We start from the raw sequence: 24791 nt of genomic DNA, 5'->3' as shown, positions 1-24791 counted from the left end.
CATACGTTTCCAGCCCAAATCTCAATCAACTTCCTCCTGGCCTTGTCCAACCTGAAACCATCTTGTTCAGCACAACTCCAGGGACAGGTGACAGGCCTAGACTGACGTGCCCGCAGCACTAACTAGTTACCCTCAGCCTGAAGCTGCCTTCCCTGCTGCCCACAGGCCCAGGAGACGCTGAACGTGAATCCTAGGCGCTGGGTACCCTCCCACAGCCCCAAGCCTCCTTGGGGACCAGGATTCCTGAGGAATGGAACTGGGACCAGGAGACCAGGGCCGACGGTGCCAGCTGCCTCAAGCAGGGTGATGGCCCACAGCGCCACACTCAGTGAGACAGAAGGCACAGGGCTGCCTCTCTGACTTCTCCAGGATATTTCTGGGAAGGAGTCAACACCAAACTTTCTCTGCATCTGACCTTTTATAGATTAAACTATATTTTCCACCGTTTCTGGTAGAGAAGGCTTTTCCACGAGGGATTAACCCCAAGCTACCTAGGTTCTCCAAGATGTGTGTCTGCATTTTGGCAGGAACATATTTTCTTGAAGGAAACACTTTACTTAGAAGTGAAGTGACAGTGTGTGCTGGTGGCAAGGTGTCACAGACCATTAACAGTGGACTGGAGCCCCAGGGATGGCAGAGACTGCTCCAACGCCACAGATAAAGGACCCTGCACACACACCATACCACCCCCTCACCCCCCCACCCACACACACATAGCCCTTCTTCTCATCCACTCCAAAAGAGATCTACACATAAAATGTTGGATACTTCCCATCTCTTCTAATCTTTTTCCCAGCTGGGTTTATAAGGCCTCGTTTTACGGAAAAAATTCTGAAAGTTACTGAAATTCAATTTTAAGTATAAGGACGCACACAAAAGCCAAAGGTGTCGAGAGAGGCTTTAGAGTCTCAAGAAAGCCAGAGCTGTTTATCTAGATCCTGAGGAAACATCTCACAGATGCAAGACAAGAGGAACGTGGACACATCATGCAGATTGATTTTCTGTAAGCCAGGTGAACCGTGTGTATGTGTGTGTATACATGTTTGTGTGTGTCTGGCATATTCATCACTACAGAGATGGGCTTACCAGAACATACCCATCTCCCAGGTTTCCAAGTGTCCTGATGTCATTCAGCCTGCAGACACACATAAACCTTTTGCATACACATTTTAGATTACATTAACCACACTGTAAAAAAAAAATAAAAATCTTCTACCAAAATACACATCTAGTAGAAACAGTATCAAACCATTTCATTGTTCCCAATATAAAAAGCATGACTAACACTGCAGTCTTTAAAGATTTCTCATGTGGCAAAAATCTCCAAAATATAGACAAAATCAGCCCCGATTCAAATGTTCCAACAGATACGATGCTGCCTGATGACAGAGTAGAGACATCCCACTAGGTTATAATCGCCTGACCCACAAATACCCCGGCTCCATAACCAGGCGCCTGCTGAATGCATGGAGCCACAGGAGGGAAACAGCCTACGGATCTGCTCTCACCTTCCTCACACCCACAGTCAACAGGGGGACTGACTGACACGACAAAGGCGCCAGCGCCCTCCCAGGAGCACACGGTCCTTGGGCGCTGACGAGCCCTGCAAACAGAGGCGCCTCTTCCCAACAGTCTGCTCAGGAGCACAACCTTTAGTCACGTGAATAAATGCTGGGGTCTTTGCTTTGTTTTCTTAAAACTCCCCCCAAACCAAGATGAACAGAATGCAAAACATACCCCAGAAATTGTGTAACTCTAGATTGTTTTAAATCTCAATTTTTTAATGCACAAAAGGACATCTTAAGACTAAAGCAAAGAGAAACTAAAGAGCCTCTTGATGAAAGTGAGAGGAGAGTGAAAAAGCTGGCTTAAAACTCAACATTCAAAATACTAAGATCATGGCATCCAGTCCCATCACTTCATGGCAAATAGATGGGGAATCAATGGAAACAGTGAGAGACTTTATTTTCTTGGGCTCCAAAATCACTGCAGATGGTGACTGCAGCCATGAAATTAAAAGACGCTTGCTCCTTGGAAGAAAAGCTATAAGAAACCTAGACAACATATTGATAAGCAGAGACATTACTTTGTCAACAAAGGTCCATCTAGTCAAAGTTATGGTTTTTCCAGTAGTCATGTATAGATGTGAGAGCTGGACCATAAAGAAGGCTGAGCACCAAAGAACTGATGCTTTTGAACAGTGGTGCTAGAGAAGACACTTGCGAGTCCCGTGGACAGCAAAGAGATTAAACAGTCAACCCTAAAGGAAATCAATCCTGAATATTCACTGGAAGGACTGATGCTAAAGCTGAAGTTCCAACACTCTGGCCACTTGATGCAAAGAGCCAACTCATTAGAAAAGACCCTGATGCTGGCAAAGAATGAAGACAGGAAAAGAAGGGGATGACAGAAGATGAGATGGTTGGATGGCATCACCAACTCAACGGACGTGAGTTTGAGCAAGCTCCCGGAGATGGTGCAGGACAGAGAAACCTGGCGTGCTGCAGTCCATGGGGTCGCAAAGAGCTGGACACAACTGAGCGACTGAACAACAGCAGTTCAAGAAACTCTTAACGATACACTCTAATAATAAAAAACGCAGCCAACTTCACCATCAGCCAAGTTGCCCCAACAACAAAGCACACAGTTGATAGTCGTGTCAAGTTTCTCAATGTGGATTTTACGCTACTCGGGTGGGTGGGCTGAGGTTGACACTAGGGCTGACAGGATAACCACCAACCCACCTGCCTGAGCAGGAAGCTCACTTTCAGGGCTTATGGTGCATGAATCACCCAGCAACCGTCTCCATGGGAATCTGCCAGGCCTCTCCTGGTGCTCGGGCAGGACCCTGCCTCTATAGGAAGGAAACAGCCCTGCCCTTCAGCAGCTCACGGTCAAGCTGCACGGGGCCCAGCGTGGGTGCTGAGAGATGCTGCATGCCTCCCTGCCAACCACCTCACAGCTCGTCCTCCCGATTCAGAGCAGGACACGGACAGCCCACACTGCCCTCCGGAGGGTGGTTACCTCGGGGGCTGCGTGTCTGCGTCCCAGCTCTCAAAAGCTGGCCACATCCCCTGGGGGCCTGGCCACCATGCTGTGAGGCCCCAGGCCACGCGGGGAGCCTGCATGAGGACCAAGGGGTAGGGGGGACAGCCCAGCTCCAGCCCCAGGAGAAGCCCTAGACAGAGCAGGCCCCGGGGCCTCTAGATGGCCTGCAGACTCCACAGCTCCGCATAGTTCACATCAGGTGAGCTCAGTGAGGGTTTCTGTGTCTTTTTCTCAGGACCAGAAGAAAATGGCAGCAGTTAAGAGTTGACAGAAATAAACGGGAACAAAACCTGTCTTATATTGCAGACAGAGACTGCACAGCAGTCCAGGGCCCCGCCATCCACAAGCCCCTCCCTGCCTGCAGCAACAAGAGCCGGGACCCACCACAAGTGAGCACTTACCTGCCCATCCTGTCCCACGTGGTGTATCTGCAGATTGCCCTGCAAACCAGATGAAAAAAAAAGGCAATCAACGACAATGCTTCAAGACTCAAGAGACAGAGGCAGGAATGTCCCCAGGCCATTTGTGAGAATCAGCAGGACTGTTAACATCCATTCTACAAAAACACAATCCTCCATAGCCATAAAAACCTCAAAATATTTAAGCTACATTTACAAATACGATTCTTTCTCACCAAAACAAAGCAAACCAATTAAAAAACATTGTACCTAACCCCCAACCCTGACTCCAAATGAAAATGTTATTTTCTTCCAACTTTTTACTTGGAACCAATCTTAGACTCACAGGAAGAATTTAAAGTGGCCCAGAGAGGTCCCATACTCCCCAGCAAGACACCTGACATCACGTCATGGCATCACTGCAGCCGGGAAACCTATGGGGCACAATGCAGCTAACCAGACCACACGCACGCCGGGACCTCATCAGATGAGATCCATTTTCACTGGTTTAAAAAAACAGCTGCTTTAAGTCTGGTAGGCTCTGCTAAACATCTCTCTACGGATATCCTAATTTTGACAAAATAATTACCTAATTTTTGAATGAACAAGGTAAGGTTTTAATGTGATAAGAAGACTAACTGCATGCTGGAACTTATTACAAAGTAATCATTATACTATCAGCAATTGCTTCTAATTCAGTGCACCCAATTCCTAATGGAAGCAAAAAACACTAGGTTCTATGGACGAAGGATTCAGTTAAGGAAACTGGAGGAAAAGTGAGTAAAATTGATAATAAATACTGCAATTTGGAAGTACTCTAGTGAAGTTTTAGCAGACAGTATAAAAGCAATGCATGTTGCTTCCTCCTTTTCCCACCATTGCAGATTTCCTTCAAGAGCCCCCATCGAGGGAAGGGGCAAGGCAGGTGAGCTGGTGGATGCCCGGCCCTCTGTGGGCATGGCCTCTCACCCGTGCCCAGTGAAGCGATGCCCCCAGACACCTGGGCGTGCCCCAACTTCACCTGCAGCCTGCTCCCCCACCCCAGCCCCCACAACCTGCTGCTCTGTGTGAGATCACAGACGCCCCCTTAAGAATGTTGAGCCAGCAGGCCCACAGGACTCTCCCGGAACCTGGGACCCAGAGGTTGGGGGGTAATAGCCCTGAAGCAGGAAGCAAGCCCATCCCTCAGCTCCACCCACACTGGGCACAAATGTCAGGGTGTGGGTCCAAGCTCATGGACAAAGTGCTGGGAACCACACTGGCCAGAGTGGAAAGCCCCTAGCCCCAGTCCTTCAGCCTTGCCTTTGGGAAGAAGGTGGGAGTCAAGCTGACCTTCCCAAGCCAGGCGCCCCGTGGCAGCCGCCACGCACACAGAGGGCAGGTGTGCACCCAGAAGCCCCAGCCTCCATCCTTACTATGGGTAGCAGTAAGGAGGACACCAGTGGGGAGAGGCCAGAGAAAGCTGCTAGGCGGCTCACAGGCCTACATGTACTCTCTCACAGGACTCCCTCCCCCTCAAGGCGGGCACCAGCCCCCTGAGCAGAGGAAGCTGAGACCAGTGGGGAGGACGGTGAGGCCGCAGTCTGTGGCAACCCTCTTATGCTCCTCCCACCCCTGGGCTGGAGTGCAGGAAGGTCTGTATCTCAGGCGAGACAGCGGCCTAGGGGGCAGCTCATCAGGAGCAAAAGCCTCCATACAGTGTCCAGAAACAAACCCTGACGGCCACCAGAGCGGCCAGGGCAAGAAGGCCCGGAGGGCAGGCAGGCCTCAGGTCTATGCCCCAGAAGCGTGCATCAGGGGGTCGCTGCCGGACGCCCATGTTGCCCAGGGCAGCCCAGTGGTCGTGCGCACTGCAGGGGTCGGAGTGCAGGGGGCCTATGGGCCCCGGGGCGGGCTGGCGGACTCACCTCACTGTCCTGCGTGATCTGCACCTGCTCCCCCTGAGGCACCTGGGCGATGTGTAGGTGGCCCTGTGGGATCCGCAGAAGAGAAGACACAGGAAGCATCAGGGCAGACAGGAGATGCTCGCCCCTGACTCACCCTCACAGCTCGGGACAAGACAGTGGAGGCCGGAGCCGCCAGGGTCACAAAGCACTGTGTGAGCTACTGACCCACCTCCCAAAGGACCACTTTAAGACCATAACACTAACATTTTGCAGTCATTCTTAAAGGGGCAATGAGGCCTAGGAAAACTCTGCTGAATCTTTAAATATCACTAAACGAGCAAATTTAAGAATGTGAAGGACACACAAAAAAGAGGAGAAACCAAAGTTTTCCAGAAAAATGAAGTTTTTGTGTGTTTTTTTTTGTTTTAATTGTACTATCAACCGGGAGGGACCAGAAACTGTGGACTTTCAGGCTAGTAACCTGGAGGTGCACGAGGCCACACAGCAGCATGACTAGAAAGGTGAGTGGCTGTTGTTCATGTATCCACACAGAGAACAGGTCAGTCAGCTCTTTAAATCAATGACTATGTAAACAACTGAAGTAAACATTAATAAATATAGTTCCAAAGAATCCAACTAAAATGTTTGCAGGTAGAGGCAGACAAGTAATTACTGTAAATCTTAACTTTGCTCAATGAAACGAATATCCATTATCTTATTTAAAATTCTACCTTAATCAAAATGGGCCTGAAAATAAACCACTGAAGATTTCTCTGTGGCGTTCATGTTGCCACGTCTATATAAACCCTGAATCACAGTTATCTGCTCTGGAATTCTTTCAGAGAGCTTCCTCACTAACAAGCTAAGAGTCACTGCCTCTGGGACCGTCAGCTAAACAAAGAACCACTGTTTGTAGCTGCTCTGTCTCCCCTGGAAGAAGACACGCCCCTCACAAGTGCCCCCTGTGCTCTCAGGAAGCTCTCCCTCTCCGGATGGTGCGTGGAGCACAGCATCTAACCAAGTGTCCAGGAGGCTGCCCTGCCATGAACCCGCCGGTGAGAAGGCTGGGTGACGAAGCACCCCCAGGATCCCCAGAGAGTTCCTGCCCGCTCTCCTTGGCCACAGGACCCACGAAGGTTTGGGAGGGATGTCCACCTGGGCCAGCAGCGCACGAGGCAGGGCCAGACGGGCTGGATGAGCTGGGCACCACGCCGAGGGGCACTTGTCACCCAATCCAAAGAAGCTACACGCTAAGGCCTCCAGCTTCCTCCGCTGGCCCTCAGTACAGGGTGCCCGTGCTTCTGAGCTGAGGAAATACCTAGGACACATCATGGTGCCCCCAGGAAGACAGGCAGAAGTGCAGAGTTGCAGGGACCACAAGGGGTGGGTATCTGTGAGCTGTAAGAGGCCTACCCTGACTGCTTCCGCTTTGATTTAGCACTGAACCCCTCCCCTAAGCTGTCAGGGGGGTCCAGAACTGCAGGGAAAGCTGGTCATGCCCCCAACCCTCCCCTCCCCTCCCGCCCACGAGGGCAGACTGGTGAGAAGTACGTACTACTTGGACCTGCCCGTCCTCCCCGATTTGGTGGATCTGGACCTGCTGGGCGTTGGCCAGGGCGTAGTGCAGGGCCTGTGGGGGCGGCTGCTGCAGCTCACTGGCGGGCGGCGGCGTGCTCATCATGGTCTCTGCAGGGAGGTACACACGGGCCTGAGAGATCAGCCCAGGCTGAGCCCACCTCTGCCTTCCCCTGCCCCCACAGGGAGGAAGGGGGAGCCCGCCATCCTGGACTTGGCAGCTCCTGGATGTGCAGGGTCACCAAGCAGCAGCTGTTCACATGGCAGAGATTTCTGACCTGTGGACAGAGATGAAGACCCGACCACCCCTGAACAGGGACGGTTCCCAGCCACCCACTGGGTATAAGTGAAGCTCCTCAGATGAAGCAACAAAAATGAAAAATAGGAAGAAAGTAGACACTAAAGTCTGTTTCAGACCAGCCCAAAGTAGGATTGGTCCATGGATTATTTGGGGGAAAAGCCCCACCAGCTCAATTAAAGGTAAACTTCTCAATAAAAGTTTTGTTGTTGTTTAGTTGCTCAGTTGTGTCCAACTCTTTACAGTGCCATGTACTATAGCCTGCCAGGCTCCTCTGTCCATGAGATTCTCCAGGCAAGAATACTAGAGTGGCTTGCCATTTCCTCCTCCAGGGGATCTTCCTGGCCCAGGGATCGAACCCAGGTCTCCTGTATTGCAGGCAGATTCTTTACTGCTGAGCCACCAGAGAAGCCCAAAAATAGTGTACCTTCCATGTTTAACCCAAAATGAGATGTTTGTTTTCATGTGTATCACTTTTAATCACAATGCTATCTCAACCAGGAGAATTTTCTTATACACTTACAACATTAGGACTCAGAAAAAATTTTAATTATCAATGTACACACATATTTTTGTTGTAAAGAATGGATTAGGGTTTCCCTGATAGCTCAGTTGGTAAAGAATCTGCAATGCAGGAGACTCTGGTTCGATTCCTAGGTTGGGAAGATACCCTGGAGAAGGGAAAGGCTACCCACTCAAGTATTCTGGCCTGGAGAATTCCATGGACTGGATAGTCCATGGGGTTGCAAAGCGTTGGACATGACTGAGCAACTTTCACTTTCTAAGAATGGATTACTCAAAAAACTTCTAAAGATAAAGACAGAGTGAAACTCCTTGAGAAGTGGAATACAGACATGAATGGAAGGACACAAAAGATATAAAACATCTGATTCTCGAAGAACAGACTTTTCATGCACTTTTGATAGCTGAGTGGTGTGTATCAACCTGACATGGTATAGACTCCACTGACTACCTTTTAAAAACTTGCAATATAACAGCATTAAAATGTTAACACACACAACACATCAGAAACCTGTTACTGAGCTAACCATGCAAGCAATAGCTCCCCACAAGCATGCAGCTTCTGAGAACCCATTTAAATCCATGTTTTATCATCTATATTGATATCAAAATCCAGTGCAAAAATGGGCCTTGGTTACTTGCTTGCAATCCAAGAACAATCCAAAAGCTACGACAAGTGACCGGAGACAAGGTTTCCTGCTGAGGGAAGACCTCTCCCCGCTGCTCCCAACAGAGAGACACAGAAAGGGCAGCCTCTCATAGGCCTTGCCCCCACTGGCTGGTGCTCCTACACGTCCGGAGAGACACAAGATTGGGAGCTGGTTCCCTGCAACCCTCACGTTCTAGGCCCTACACAGATGCTCCCCAATGAGAACTGCAGGGAAAGTGCTGGGGGTGTTTACACAATAAAGGGCGGCCCCTTAAACTCAAGCACGTATAAAAATTCACACAGTGTGGCCAGACAGGAGTGTGAAATACAGATGTTTTAATAAATTGATATTTTAAAAGTCCGTTGAAACTAGTGATGTGGTTTGTGCTCAAACTGGCAGTACTAATCCAGCTTTAAATAGAGTAGCCTTGGCTCAGATGCTCACGGACAGCATTTACTTGTCAGTTCCTCTCTGTGTGCTGATAATTCAGAAGTAAACAAGACAACCCCAGCTGGAATTACTACGAAGCCCAAATTTACGGAATCCTGGCTGAATGACATGTTCCTGGATTATGTCTGTCACCAGAAGAGCCTTAGGTACCAGCTTTGCTGTCTCAGGCCTCGAGTACGCAGGAAGATCAGTACAAAATCCCAGAGGCCCTTCAACCAACCACCCTGTACGTATCAAGTTTGAGCCAAGTAGGCAGTAAGTTAAGACAGAGAAACATCAAGTCAACAGGAAGTTACAGAAACTGACAAAAGAAGAACGTGCTATTCTGTGTTTCTCTCAAAGCTCTAAGGGCTCCAGTGCCTGAGGAAAGGGCCCCCTCTGGCTCCCAGGAGACCAACCTCCCGAGAGCAGCCCGAGCCCACCCCAGAGGCGCAGCATGGAGAGCTGGGTGGATGGAGGTGGCAGCGCGCCCTGTAGCACCAAGAAGTCTGCCTCCGAGACCCAGAGGACAGCTGACCCAGCAGGATGATGGGGGTCCCCTGCCCCTGAGAAAGCTCCGGTCACCCCGGCCACGGAAGGTGCTACTGGACTCTGCAGACCTTCCCAGGGCCGGCCAGCGTCCATCCCAAGGGACATGTCCTAAGAACCGGAGCCTGCCCAGCATCGGCACTGAAAAGCCTGGTCGCCACCCACCAGAGGACACAAGGCTAACGGCCGCATCGAGCTGCTCAAACCCACAGCCTCTCAGGAGGAGCACTACCGTGTTTATAAACAGAGAACAAATGAACCGAAGACACAAAAGTGCCATTAAACCAAATTACTGTCATTCAGCTGAAAGAAACACTACTAACTGGAAGAAAAACATTTAAATAAGTGAGCGAGAGTAAAGATGAAGCATGTCATCACCAGCCCCTGCCGGAGACCAAGCCTGAGGGGCAAAGGGAGCTTTAGGACCCAGCCCAGCCTACCCTACCCCGGCTCGGACCCGGTCCAGGCTGGCTCAGGGCCTCACACAGGTGCTAGCTGGAAACACAGAGTTCCAAGACTGCTGCCCAGATGGGGGATCTCAACACCATCCCGAGGGGTGGCCAGAGAGCTGGCCACAGGCTAACCCGCTGGAGGTCCTGGCCAAGGCCCTCGTGATACTGCCGAGCCCAGGATGCTCTGCTCCTTGACACCCGCATCGGAGCCTCTCCCAGGGCATGAGCAGGCATGGCGCATGCTGACTCTAATGGCCCCGGACCACCCGCCTGGCTGCTCACAAACCTGAGGCTCCGTACGAGGACGAGGATGGCGTCCTCCTGGAGAAGCTCTTGACGGCCAGGCTCTGGCCTCGCTGTTTTCGCCGCCAGGCTGTCCGACACTTGGAGTCGATACTCTGTTTGATTCGATACCAGTCGGATTCCGTGATTCCAAACTTATAGAAGAGGTGACCTGCAGAACACATCCGACGGGAGGAAAGTGAGGCGCGGCCTCCCGCCCAGCTGTGGTCAAGGCGCGGTGGGAACAGAAAGCCTTAAGGGCAAGAGCCACCTCGGTCGTGCCTGTCATGGGTGACGACGGCTTTCCATTCATTTAACTTTAACTTTTTTGCCCTGAGCCCCTCACACCAGAGGGAGACAAGCTACAAGCTGGAGGTGAGGGTTCCCACAAGCATCCTGGATGCCCACGCTCCGACTGTCCACCCAGATTTCATACACGGCCTTCTGGGTCCCAAGGCTGAGACGAAGTCAAGGGTCCTGAGAGCTTTACCGAAACTGCAGCCTGTCACCCCTATCGCGCTGCCCAGCCGCCTCCTTCCCTCCTCTCACGTCTCGGCTCCAACGTGATCTAAATGATCCTCCCCTCAATCAGCCCACTTGACCCCAGAACCCTCCCAACTGCCACCCCCTAGACATTGATGATATACACTCCGTTTCCTCCACAAACACAGGGGATCTTTGTTCTACTCACCCATGCCTGCCGAGAACCCAGAACGTCCAAGCAAGGACAGACACATCAATGTTTGTTGACCAAACGCTGATTACAATTCATCTGAAGACATTCTTCTACAGCTACTTGAGTCTGAGGCTTATGGGAGTTCCCCTGCCTCCCCGTCTGCCTCCTCAGTCAGAACAGAACTCCCTAAAGATAGAGACCAGCCCCCTCCCTGGAGCCCTCGCACACCCAGCCTAGTGGGCATCACGTCCACTGACTGCTGGCCAGGTAGGCAGGGACATCAGGCTGCAGCCCACCAGCACCCTCGCTGGTGGCCCCTACAGTACGGCAAGTTCTCAGTGTGCAACACGGGAATCTGAGACCCCCTTCCCACAGGAGATCCTGCCCTGCCAGCGTGCCCATCTCTCAGTGGACCACCTCATCTCTTCCTTGTGCTCAACTGACAGAAAGTAACTGTCAGGAACGTGCGAACCACAAGAAATGCTTTTCACCAGGGTGACCTCCTGTCTAGCTGGTCATGAAGTTCCACTGAATAAAGAGAAAATAAGTGGATGAAATCCAAAAATTTAATAATAAGAAGATTAAGCTGAAAAACTTCCTGTTTTGACTACTAAGAGCACCAAGTCTGGAGTATCTGCTGAGAGAGAAACTGATGCCCGAAATCTGAGATCTGCTCTATGGGAATCAAACAACCTGGCAAGAATCAAAACAAAGGAAGTGTCTGTTTTCTTAAGTAAACTATATTTTCTTTTGTCAAAACACCTCTTGACTTTGTGAACACAAGCTAAGACATTTTTAACTCTAAACAGAATGACAACCAAAATGTCTGTAATCTTGATAAAGAGTAATGGGGTTAAGGAGGGCTGGGTTTAGGGGATTGGGGAGAAGCTGAACCACAGTGGTCTCAGCCCCACACTGTCACCCTGCAGGGAAGGAAACACACGAGGGCCGCAGCACCTCCGTGCTGGTTTCCAGGTCATCTCTAACCAGAGTCGTCCCTCACTATTTACAAAGGGATGGCTCTAAGTGCAGGGCAAGCTCACAAAGTCCCAGCCAGTTATTCACTTGAGCAACAAGAGAACCCAAGTACCGGCCGCAGTTATAATAGAACTCAAACAGTGACCGAGTCTAACTATTGGAACTACAATCGTATAGTCACTGGGGACTGACCACTAAATACAGTCATACAGTCACAAAAAGAGCCAGCTACCGACTACAGCCGCGGAGAAGCCCAAACACAGGCCAAGAACTGAGGACCGCACACATGCCCACCACCTGGTCAGGGGCCTGCTCCAACACCGACGGACCCCTGCAGACCACCCTCTGGACCCTCATGCCTTCCGCACAAGGAAAACACCTTCCAAACGCCTCGAGGATTAACAAGACTATGCAAACTTTCAAACCTTGTTACTAACAGAAAAGAATATTAACAAGATTATGCAAACTTTCAAACCTTGTTACTAACAGAAAAGAATATGCACAAGACACAGGCGGGTATACAAATATAAGAAACAAACGAAAACGTTAATACTTAAATTCGACTTTGTAAAAACCAACCTGCCAGTTCAAAACCTGGCTTACGTCCTTTAAAGAAAAAATACACATTCTCATAGTTCTGCATTAACCATTTTAAAATGCTGCTAAGACATCTTATTACATAGTTCCTTCCAACAGTGACTCAAGACTCCGGCTCTATGGCAGATGCCCCCATGATGGCTGCCAAGAAAAACTGATGAAGGAGCCAGCAGCACTGATACCCCCTCACCCAGAGGCTTGGCTCTGCCCCGGGAACCGTACGGGGCTGGGGGCGGGGGGGAGGCGTTGCACACCGATGGCTGGCGCCACAGCAGGGCTTCCTCTCACTTTGCCAAAGGCGTCCCTCATCTTTTCTGACAGCTCTGAGCAACCTCAGCTGAGTGAAAGGAGGAGGGAAGCTGCCATAATGAGTGATAAAAAGATTACTTTGAATTAACTGCTTTTCACACTTGCTGAAGCATTTTATCTCAAGTCATTTGATGCTCCTAAGAAAACTTCATGAAATAAGAACGCCACTATCCTCACTTCAGCTCCCAAGCTGAGTTATCAGCGAGGAGTGAGAACCAGCCTGAAAATTCAAGCCTTCGGTGCCCACCCACATGGAGAAGAAATGGCCACAGACAGCCCAGCAGACCCTCCCCACCCCAGCACCTCAGGACTCTCTGTCTCAGCGCTTGGTCTCAGCTGCAGACAAGCCAGCCAGCCCCTCAGCGGCTGGTGGGGGGGGCGGGGGACTGCAGCAGGCCAGCCCCACCCCGCCACGGGCGCCCTGCACCTTGGGGTGTGAGGAGAGCCTGCTCCAGGGTGCCCTGAGAGCCAGGGCCCCACCTGCCTCTGCTTCTCACAGCCTCCCTCCCCCCACCAGCCCACACTGACCATGACTTCCTCCCAGCCCCCAGAGAGGCATGCTGGGCTGGGCCTGGAGGAGCCTGATCACCCACGGTTCCAAAGAACCCAGGCCCTGAGCACTGTACTGAAACGTGCCCCGAAGTTCGTGTTCACGCCCAGGACCCAGAACGTGGTGATGCTCCCTGGACACAAGGTCGCTGCAGACATGAGGAATTAACCACAGAAGCGGTCACACTGGAGTTCGGTGGGCTCTGAGTGCAGCAGGACAGGGCTGCCAGGAGGAAAGGAGAGGGACACACACAGGATCACATGGCCGTGTGATGACAGACACTGACTCGTGCTGCTACAAACCACGATGGCCACGGGTCACAGGCTGTGAGCCTCCACCACAGATAAGACAGACCCACCCCCAGCCCTCCCAGGGAGGCTGGCTCTGCTAGAACAATGATCTCAACCTCATGGCCCCAGACACGGCCAGCCTGTCACACACCAGACAGGCCAGTGTCAGCGGGGCTCTGGGTCCCTGTGGACCCTCAGCAGCACCATCTCTGCCCCAGGCTGCCTCGGGGAAACCTGACGACAGTCCTCATGGTCACGTGACTCCCATCTGTGCTGCTACATCACATCTCCTGGTGCTGGGGGTCTCTCCATGTTGGCCCCCTCACAGCCGTCTTCAAAGACCTGTTAGCTCAGGGCCCTGGGGGGCATGCCAGCCTCATCTCTAGTCTCATGAGATCAGCCAGAAGGCTCCCCCAGCCTGAGCAGATGCCTATGTGACTCACCAGTAAAGCCCTGAGAACTAGGCCACAGCGCTATCGGTTCAGTGGGGAAAAGGCAACTGCTCTGTCTTTAGATCCTAAGCCCCATGACAACATGGCCAATTTCTTTACATTTACAATAAAGAGCTCCTTTTTGCACAGAGCACGTGAACTGTATGGCTGGTCATCCCAGCTTCTGGGGGCCCGTTAACCCTGGGAAGCCTGAAGAAGCTGGCATCTCGCAAGTTTCTCGCTCAGTAACCTTGCTCCCTAGCTCAAAGAAGTGCTTGTGTTTCAAATGCTGATTTCCCCCCGCCCCTGGAAGAAACCAAGCAAGAAAAATACTTCTGATAATCAGAAAAAAGAAAAAATGTAAAACCCAGTCTTGTCCACAGTGAGACGGGTGTGGCTTGTGGTGGGGACTGTGGGTTCCTGACCCAGGAGGTGGCTGGCATGGCCGAAGTCAGAAGTCTGAAAAAGACACTGCAGGGACTTCCCCGGTGGGCCAGTGGTTAAGACTCCACACTTCCACTGCAAGGGGCATGGGTTCGATCCCTGATCAAGGAACTAAAACCCCACATGCCAAGTGTGGCCATAGAATTAAAAAAAGAAAGCTAAGTGTAAGCTAAGCTAAGTGTGCATGTACGGGGCACCCGCTCCCAACCAGCTCTGACCCGGAGCTCTCTGCACAGCTCCCCACCCGCCCCGTGGGCCCGCCCTTCTCCCAGGCACAGGGCACCCCGCTCCTGACCAGCTCTGACCCGGAGCTCTCTGCACAGCTCCCTGCCCGCCCCGTGGGCCCGCCCTTCTCCCAGGCACAGGGCACCCCGCTCCTGACCAGCTCTGACCCGGAGCCGCCCCACCCTACCTTTAGGGGTCCCCCAGTGCCCGCCCCCAGCGGAGCCCTCCCCTGACGGGACTAGGGGTGGCACTTACACCGGATGCCGTAGATGGTCAGAGGGTCGAGCTGCTTCTTGCCGTGCTTGCCCTGGCCCGAGAGGTTGGAGACGGCCTGTACCTCGCGGTGGAAGAGGTAGTCCAGCAGCGTGAGCGCCATCTTCTCGGCCGTGCGGCAGTTGGTGCTGATGTGCAGCATGTCAGAGGGGATGATGGCGCAGCGCACCCGCATCTCGGGGTTGTTCTCGTCCCCCAGCCACGTGCCATTGGGGTAGTCCTCTAGGAGACAGAGGGGGCCGGGTGAGCCCTGCAGCCCACGCCCCCAGCTTCCTCGAGGGCAGCCTGGGGGTCGAGTGTCCAGAGCTCAGTTCACTCGGAAGGACCTGCCCTCTCGACCTCAGTGAGGCAGCCCAGGATGCTCCCAGGACGGGCAGGAAACCAAAGGAGGAAAGGGGGCGGTGGGGCATCAGGGCGGATGGCACCCCCTCCGCCTGGCAGGAGCCCACCTGTCTGCAAGCCCAGCGGCACCCTACCAGCTCCGTCAGTGATGAGGGACAACGCTACACCCTGACAGGGGCCGGTGTCCCCAACACGCCTCCCCCCCGTCTGTCACAGCCGCCCGGGAGTTGCAGGATTGACTAAGTGTGTGAAATGGCTTAACGCTGTCAAACAAACATCAACTTTAAAAAGCCTCATCTTCTGGCCGAAGGAAACTCCACTTGGGAACGCAAATCAAGAAAACGCTCAATGCTGCTTGCACGGTGGCCACTTTCCAAGCACTCCTTCTGATCCTCACGTGGAAGCAAGTTGAGGCGCAAGGTGGCCCCTGAAAGCGCCCGCACTTGGGGGCAGAGTGAAAGGAGGGGGAGTTAAACCTCACAGGGGGACCCGGCTTCCTGCAAAGGGTCGCCAGGCCAGGGGCCTTTAAGTCATGTTCTAGCCAGGGTTGTCACTGTTTCAAGATTTCTCGTGAGATTTATTTTGAAATGTCCTGATATTTACATTCTGGCCTCTATGCACAAAAAAAGGCCCCACAGAGGGCAGCCAGCCCGCCTGGCTTTGCCACAGGCCTGGAACAGAGCACAGGCCAAGAGGCCGGCTGTCTGGGACTCGCACGCTCTGCTCTGCGAGGGCGGCCTCTCCAGGCCAGGCTCCTGAATCACGCAATTTCCTCGAACACCAGGCAAGGCTCAGCAGCCCCATTATGACGACCATGTCACCCCTGGGCCGGCCGGCCACTAGAGGGGTGAGGGAGGCAGGCTCTTGACTTTGGCTAAGGACAGAAAACAAATCACATGTCTGACTTTTGGAACTCAGAGTAAGAGATGAGTAAGAAGAACCACTTCTCAGGAACAGGCTGGTTTGGAGGCAAAGAGGGGGAGCCAAGAGCAGCCTTCTGCCATCAGCCACCTGTGGCATTTACCTGACCACAGAAGAAGCAAGTGGACACATGATCCAAATGTGATGCGAAGGGACTTCTAGAGGCACTGGCTCAGGCACTGCTGGAATGCCCAAAAGGCACCAGCTCCTAGCGAGTTTATTAACTTATCTACAGAGAGTGGCAACTCTATGCCCGGCACTGGGTCTAATGCTCAAGATTTAAACCCTCAGTGAACCTAGAATGACAGGCTTAACACCACCAGAGCAGAAGGACTGTCCTCCACCCGCAGCCATCCAGCCATGAAGCAAGTAGGGGCAGGACGGGGGAGGGAAGCGGGGAGAGAACTGGAGGGGTCACTGCAGGAGGGCGCCCTGCAGGCCGGTGCAAGGACATCAGGCTGCAGGCTTCAACCCCAACCTCCACACCGCCAAAGATCCTGCAGTTTTTCTCAGGAACAAGTATTATGAACTCTGTGTAGCCAGCTCCTATGTTTAGACAATATTTTTAAAGCAAAGTAAACACTGGACAAGATGTCAGTGTCAATTTCCAAACGGAGTCAACATCATGTCAAAGTGATGCTGCGCCTGTGAATAGAGGAGGCGGGACAGCAGGGGAGTCGGAAGGGGGCGCTGGCAGGGGGGTTCTGCCTCAGCTTCTCCGTCACAGACTCCAACTGACATCAGCTTCCCTGGGGGCTGCCTGCACACACACCCCTACTTGGCTCCCCAGAGCCTGTGTGCGCGCCGTGTACGTCCCTGCTGGACCCGCAGACCAGAGGCTGGGTAAGGGAGAGGACCAGTCCTGAAAGCCCCCAGCGAGAGGTCCGCTGGTGCCCTGGGCCGGTGCTAGGAGCGCCCACGGACCTGGCCCTGCTGCCCCAGTGGGGACGCAGCAGAGGAAGGGCCATCCTCCTTCCAGACACCACCCACCAGGAGCCACCAGGCTCCAGTGATGACGGAGAAAACAGGCCAGGGCCATACCACACCGTCCCCCACACACACAGACACAGGACACAGAGGGCAAGAGGCAGACACTGTCCAGCTGACCTGAGAGGGAGAAACGAGGATGTGACCTCATCTATTAAACTGAATTCTCAGGAAGGCAAAACACCACATCCAGTGAATGAACAAGTTTACAAACCAAAACTAATCCTGGTTTTCTATGTAAACAAGAATCACCCATCATACTGCCTGATGGAAACTACCCAGGCTTCACAGATGAGCTCTGGGAACCCTGTGGCTGACGCGAGCACGGGAGAACATGGCGAGGAAGTGACCGAATGGCCACCGTGAGCGCAGGCGTGAGGCCGCGTCCTCGGACCCACGAGGGCTGTTTCCTCATCCAGCTCCCTGCTGACACATGGCCCCAGCCCCAGAGGTGGCACATGGGCCGCAGGGCAGTTACCAGCGCACTCTGGAGGATGAAAGACGTCACTCCAAGCTCCTCCACGAGTAGAGTGCACAGCACCCTCCACGTTCCCTGGCCCAGATGCTCTGTGCTCACCCGGGGGCACCTGTCACAACTGTCAACCCAGCCCTGTCTCACCTCTGGCCCAACACGAGGCCAGACCCTAGCCTGACAGTGGCAGCGAACCGTGCCTTTTAAATGTAAAACAAGATGGAGCACCTGCCCACATAAATATGTGAGAAATCTGCCTTTTGACAATTCAAAAAGAATGTATTTATTTTGCTAAAATAGCTTGGTCCAGTTTTGGCAGCTGAAACAATAGATTCTAGTAGCTCTATTTAAAAACTACCAGTTGGATTTTAAGAAAAATAAACTTGCTTTCTACTCCAATCATTTAAATCTTTAATTAAATTAACTGACACATCTGAAAAACCTATTTGAAGAAAACCCTTCAGCAGTAACTTGAACTTTCTAACCACTCAAATAGTTGAGAATACAAATATGTGTTTCGAGGCTCTATTTTAGTTCCAGGAAAATGAAATGAGGAGAAAGTGATGAAATAAAGAGGATGACTACATTCTCAAGGGCATCAAGTGGAAGCAGAGAAAGCAGCCAGCTGTGTCCCCACCTCCCCACCCGCTGACGTGCACACATACATGTGTATATACACGCATACACGTGTGTACATCATGTGAATACAAAGGCCCACCTCCTGAGGCGGTGGCGCACACCCCGACACGTCTGCCAACACCAGGGAGACATGACTCCAAGCCGCCCAGCTGTCCCTGGACCGAGGCGTGCACACCCCTGCATCCCTCTTCTTCAAGTGTAAAGCTGATCACGTGGGGTGGACAGGATGGTCTCTAACCTGCGCCTCCTGCAAGCCAGGACTTCACATGCATTATTGCAACTCAGGGACTCCAAGAAAATGCCCCACAAGGCGCCACCCCGCCTCGAAAGCAAAGGGCCACCCCCGAATCTGTGGACCGTGACCTGCATGCCCTGCCCATGTCTCATGCAGGCTGGGAGGCCACCAGCCACTCCAGATGTCATCTCCCAGCCAAAGCCAGCCCGTCGCCCGAACTCTCTCCAAAGACGCCAGGGGCTCACCCATGGGGTCGCAGAAGCCTCTAAGTCCTGTGCAGGCGGCTGTGATGGGACAGAAAGATCCCCCAGACACCCTGGGCTCCAGTCCCCCTCAACCCTCACTGATGACTGGCTCAAATTTCTACAAGAGGGGACCAGGGACACATTTCAGTCTCCAGTTAAAGGATGGTGAACTAGCTGAGAGGGAGCAACTTTCCCCATTCGCCACAGGCTTCGGGGTGCATGGGTGCCCATGTGGGACCTGGGGAAGGTCACGGGACATCAGGTCCTCAAGGCAGGCCTCTCACTTCTCCAGGCCAGCCTCAGAGGACGCCCTGTGTCATGAGTGGGTGCTGGGCTGCACTTCCACCAGGCTTTCAGACAGGCTGCCCCAGCTGCTTGTGAATTTCTCTGTGTGTTACATGTAGGCTGTGGGGGCACTGAGGGGCCTGGGAAGGGGCTCAGAGAAGTTTCCAGAACCTGCTTCATGGGCTGCTTCCCAGCACAACCACACACTACCCTTCGTATCCTATGCCAACCCGAGTCCTTCTGAGTGAAGGTATTACACCTTTCTTCAAGGGTCCTGAACCACCTGCTCCTCCCAGGCTTCATTTCCCTGCCACACCCCTGCCCCAGCATACCCCAGGAAGGTGCATAAAATCATTTCACTGACTTGGGGCTTTGCGACATTCACAGGCTGATTTCTGACAATAAGTCAGTTTTCATCAAGCTACTTCCCTACTGAAAGCAAGTTCCAAATATCTTATATGCAGGATGAGTCCAGCTCTGTAAAAATTATCAAGTGCATAAACAGCAAGAATTAAAACTCGTCATTACGAACCTAATGAAATCCCTTCATTAATGAAGAGATCCCATTTTCAGTCCATGCTGGCTAGTCTGTTTCCCTACCTCAGCTCACCAGCTTAGTCTTTGAACTAAGAGACCTAAACCTGTACACGCACTGTCAGTACTTAACCAAAGACAGGAGTGAACACCTCTCTCTGCTAGGGGGGTGGTGGAGGGCAGGAGCTAAGGAGTAAGCCTACCGCTCACCGCCCCTTTCCCATCTAGCACTTCCCTCTGATTCAAATGGAGCCGGAGCTGCAGCAGCCAGAAGTGCCAAATTAAGACACAGTAGACCCCTGACTTCGTGACATTGTACAGGAGACAGGGATCAAGACCATTCCCATAGAATAGAAATGCAAAAAAGCAAAATGGCTGTCTGGGGAGGCCCTACAAATAGCTGTGAAAAGAAGAGAGGCGAAAAGCCAAGGAGAAAAGGAAAGATATAAGCGTCTGAATAAAGAGTTCCAAAGAATAGCAAGAAGAGATAAGAAAGCCTTCTTCAGTGATCAATGCAAAGAAATCGAGGAAAACAACAGAATGGGAAAGATCAGAGATCTCGTCAAGAAAATTAGAGATACCAAGGGAACATTTCATGCAAAGATGGGCTCGATAAAGGACAGAAATGGTATGGACCTAACAGAAGCAGAAGATATTAAGAACAGGTGGCAAGAATACACAGAAGAACTGTACAAAACAGATCTTCACGACCTAGATAATCACGATGGTGTGATCACTCACCTAGAGCCAGACATCCTGGAATGTGAAGTCAGGTGGGCCTTGGAAAGCATCACTATGAACAAAGCCAGTGGAGGTGATGGAATTCCAGTTGAGCTATTTCAAATCCTGAAAGATGATGCTGTCGAAGTGCTGCACTCAATAGGCCAGCAAATGTGGAAAACTCAGCAGTGGCCACAGGACTGGAAAAGGTCAGTTTTCATTCCAATTCCAAAGAAAGGCAATGCAAAAGAATGTTCAAACTACCACACAATTGCACTCATCTCACATGCTAGTAAAGTAATGCTCAAAATTCTCCAAGCCAGGCTTCAGCAATACGTGAACCGTGAACTTCCAGATGTTCAAGCTGGATTTAGAAAAGGCAGAGGAACCAGAGATCAAATTGCCAACATCCGCTGGATCATGGAAAAAGCAAGAGAGTTCCAGAAAAACATCTACTTCTGCTTTATTGACTATGCCAAAGCCTTTGACTGTGTGGATTACAAGAAACTGTGGAAAATTCTGAAAGAGATGGGAATACCAGACCACCTAACCTGCCTCTTGAGAAATCTGTATGCAGGTCAGCAAGCAACAGTTAGAACTGGACATGGAATAGGAAAAGGAGTACTTCAAGGCTGTATATTGTTACCCTGCTTATTTAACTTCTATGCAGAGTACATCATGAGAAACGCTGGACTGGAAGAAACACAAGCTGGAATCAAGATTGCCGGGAGAAATATCAATAATCTCAGACATGAAGATGACACCACCCTTATGGCAGAAAGTGAAGAGGAGCTAAAAAACCTCTTGATGAAAGTGAAAGAGGAGAGCGAAAAAGTTGGCTTAAAGCTCAATATTCAGAAAACGAAGATCATGGCATCTGGTCCCATCACTTCATGGGAAATAGATGGGAAACAGTGGAAACAGTGTCAGACTTTATTTTTGGGGGCTCCAAAATCACTGCAGATGGTGACTGCAGCCATGAAATTAAAAGACGCTTACTCCTTGGAAGAAAAGTTATGACCAACCTAGATAGCATATTCAAAAGCAGAGACATTACTTTGCCGACTAAGGTCTGTCTAATCAAGGCTATGGTTTTTCCTGTGGTCATGTACAGATGTGAGAGTTGGACTGTGAAGAAGGCTGAGCACTGAAGAATTGATGCTTTTGAAATGTGGTGTTGGAGAAGACTCTTGAGAGTCCCTTGGACTGCAGGGAGATCAACCCTGGGATTTCTTTGAAAGGAATGATGCTGAAGCTGAAACTCCAGTACTTTGGCCACCTCATGAGAAGAGTTGACTCACTGGAAAAGACTGTGATGCTGGGAGGGATTGGGGGCAGGAGGAGAAGGGGACGACCGAGGATGAGATGGCTGGATGGCATCACAGACTCAATGGATGTGAGTCTCAGTGAACTCCGGGAAATGGTGATGAACAGGGAGGCCTGGCGTGCTGTGATTCATGGGGTCGCAAAGAGTCGGACACAACTGAGCGACTGAACTGAACTGAACTGAACTGAGACCCCTGACACCTCCAGATCTATCAGGGAACAGCACGGCATGCCAACCCACACAGACCACGTGGGATTTCTAAGAAATAACCATTATGAAAATCCGTGGCTGTCTGCAGTGAGGCACAGAAGTACTCTGGTAAGAAATCAGAGCATATGTCCAGTGCAGCCCTGGGCTCTTATCAGAAGGAAGAGGACTCTGGCCCCTCAGCGCCTACGAGCTAATGCCACTTCTCCGATAGGCACTCTCCAGGCCTGGCGGGTCAGTCCAGGGAGGGTGTGGCAGGGAAACAGCTAATCCCCTGCTCAGGGCATCTGAATCACTCGGGATGTTGACCAGACAGCCCGTGGCAGCTCCACAGGACGCGTCCTCGCGTTAGCTCCTCTGTGTCCTTGTGCACGGCGGCCACTTAGGCGCACGCGCCATCTCTGCTCCGTCTTCACAAACCCCAGGCCAACCAAGGACACTCAACCCGACACTCAGGACACTGCAACTGCGGGGGGACCTTCCAGAGGACAGTGGTAACCTCCTACTCAGACCCCCAGAAAACCTGTACTTTTCCCCTATAGATATTAATACTAAGAAGCTCAAACTGTGATTCTTTTATGTACATTCACATCTGACTCACATTAATCATACCACATTAAGAAACGAAAACATCTTCTGTTTTTATGATAATCCCAGACTCCCCCAAATGACCCCATGTCATGTTTGGAGCCAATGCCATTTAAACCAAACAAATCAGGTCTAAAGTAAGTAGCCAGATCTAGGGAGGTTAATTTACCCAAAACCCACATGGATGAAGAATAAGAACTTTCTCTGCAGCTGTTGCAAGTGTAATTTTCATTCGCCTTCCACCAGGATGAAGTCAGGAGCACCTCTCTTCCTCACATTCAATAAGTCATAGACTAGCACCCCTGACCCAGCAATTCCACTCCCAGGTATCAGCCCCAGAAAAATGAAAACATACACAAAAACCTGCACACAGATGTGCAAAGCAGCACTGCTCACGACACTCAGAAAGTGGGCACAGCCCCGGCGTCCATTGATGGGTGATAGACAAACAGCACATGTCTCCGTGATGGGCCGTCATGCGGCCAAAAAGAAGAATGAAGCACCGGTGCGCGCCACAGGAGGGTGCCAGTGCTTCCCTCAGGTGAAGCCTGCACGACCAGCAACCCGAGACAAGAAATGGTCAAAGGCGGCGGGATGGAGGACAGGGCACGGGGTCCTGCCGTGGGGTCTCTCTGGGGAAAACACCCTGGACTTGGACCACGGTGCTGTGCACTCTGTGAACGGACTAAAGCCTGCCAGCATGTCTGCTTTAAGATGGTCAGTTTCATGGAATGGAAACCTTCTGCCTGTGCCCACTCTGACATCTCAATCCTGCAACTTCTGTTAGAGTTAAAAAGAACTTTGTTTTTAACATTTTAATGTGGTAACAAGTCTTTCAAATGGGACAATCTTTGTCCGTAGAAAAATCTACTTTTAAGAAAATATTAACAATTTGGACAGAGGAGCAGAAACACCCCACTAGCCCTCTCTAGTTAACAAACTACAACTTAAGAACTCGGTGACACGATGCTACATCTGCTGAGTAATCACATCTCTTTCCAGGCGCTGTCATAAGGCCTGTTTGGGAAACATTAACTCAACCTTCGAGAGCAGAATAGAGCTGCCATCTCTGGAGCACAAGCCAGGCCACCTCCCAGACCCAGGGCCAAGTGACAGTGGACCCCAGACCCCACAGGAGAGAGGACGGTCCTCCTACATCACATTGGGCAGGGGCGGCACAGCCCCCGGCATGGCCTCGACCTGGACTCACAGTCCCTCTGAATGGAAGCCTGACCCTTGTCAGAGACACAGGACAGAGCTGTGGTAAGACAAGTGAGCTGACCACCAGCTATCAAGTCACAACTGCCCATCACCAGAACCAGATTCAGCTAGTGAAACTGACTGAAAACGATTATGTAAATCAGTATTAACATGGAGAGATTTCTACCATGCAGTGAGGAGAAGCAAGTTATAATATGGTAAATACAGCATGTGATTTGTAGAGCTCTGGACCAGGAATGTTTCCAGTTATTCTCACTTCCTTCGTCATTTTTATATTTTATCATCTTTCAAAAGCAATAAATATATATTACTTTTCTAAACAACGGGGGGAAAAAGCCTGAGCCCTGTGGGGATTTCACTCTCCACGTGGTCAGAAATTCACGCATCACTGCCAGTCATCCCTCTCCGTGGTCACCAGTGAGCAGTCCACGTGTCACGGGCCCTGCGGCTCCAGCCCATGCTGTTCAAGGGCCACTGCACACCCGTTACCTCATGTGCGGAGAGGACGCACCTTCCGAGTTCAGGGTGATGAGGGTGACGTTGTTGCCGATGTTCTGGCTTCCTGACTGCCCGCAGTTGGAGACGGAGTCGCTGGCCTCAGACCCGCTCTCCCCGTCCTCGTTGTGGCTGTCCTCCTGACCCGGCACCTTCACCACGATGGTGTTCTGCCGACGCCCGGGCACCGCGCTGCGCGGAAACAGAGACACCAGCAGCGTGGTGAGAGCACGCATGGCAGCACGTGGAGACAGTTCTGCACGCACGCTTCCCCTCGCGTCCCAGAGAGGCGTATCCCGGCACGCGCGCCGCGCCACCAGCCTTCCCGCAGCTCTTCCTGCTCACGGTAACAGCAGGAAGCAGTCTGCGGCTCCAAGAAACTGCACGAAACTTGAAATGTTTAAAGAAGTGAAATTACAACAGGCTGTGACTTGAGGCCGGGCCTCCCATCACGGAGCGGGCCCTGCACAGCACTGCTGTCGGGGTCACAGAGACTTCTGGGAAAGCGTCTGCAGACTCAGATGACAGCCCCGAACTGCTCCGTCCCGGGACATTCTGAACAAGAAGGCCCGGGAGGACGCAGCTCTTGCTCCCAACTGTCCCCCGCTGACAGAAGCCACTCGAGCGGGCTAACAAAGCCAATCAAGAGCCTCCTGGGGGACCCTCTCACCACCACAAGGGACCCTGATGTGGAGCAGTGAGACACCGCCA

At 51.9% G+C, this 24791-nt stretch overlaps 1 protein-coding gene across 3 annotated transcripts in view; it reads right to left on the bottom strand.

Moving 5' to 3' along the window:
• Positions 1-24791, bottom strand: part of BANP (BTG3 associated nuclear protein) — a 70314-nt gene that overhangs the window by 9756 nt on the left and 35767 nt on the right. For all 3 annotated transcript variants that reach the window (XM_052655493.1, XM_052655494.1, XM_052655496.1), the window contains 6 exons: positions 24097-24272; positions 14845-15084; positions 10094-10261; positions 6888-7018; positions 5354-5416; positions 3450-3488 (listed from right to left, as the gene is read on the bottom strand). In XM_052655493.1, coding sequence (XP_052511453.1) covers positions 3450-3488; positions 5354-5416; positions 6888-7018; positions 10094-10261; positions 14845-15084; positions 24097-24272 — 817 coding nt within the window. The remainder of the gene's footprint in view (positions 1-3449; positions 3489-5353; positions 5417-6887; positions 7019-10093; positions 10262-14844; positions 15085-24096; positions 24273-24791) is intronic.

This window comes from Budorcas taxicolor, chromosome 18 (genome assembly GCF_023091745.1).
Source record: "Budorcas taxicolor isolate Tak-1 chromosome 18, Takin1.1, whole genome shotgun sequence".
NCBI lineage: Eukaryota > Metazoa > Chordata > Mammalia > Artiodactyla > Bovidae > Budorcas > Budorcas taxicolor.
The sequence above is the reverse complement of the archived record's forward strand: the minus strand, read 5'-3'. Positions and strand labels throughout refer to the sequence as shown.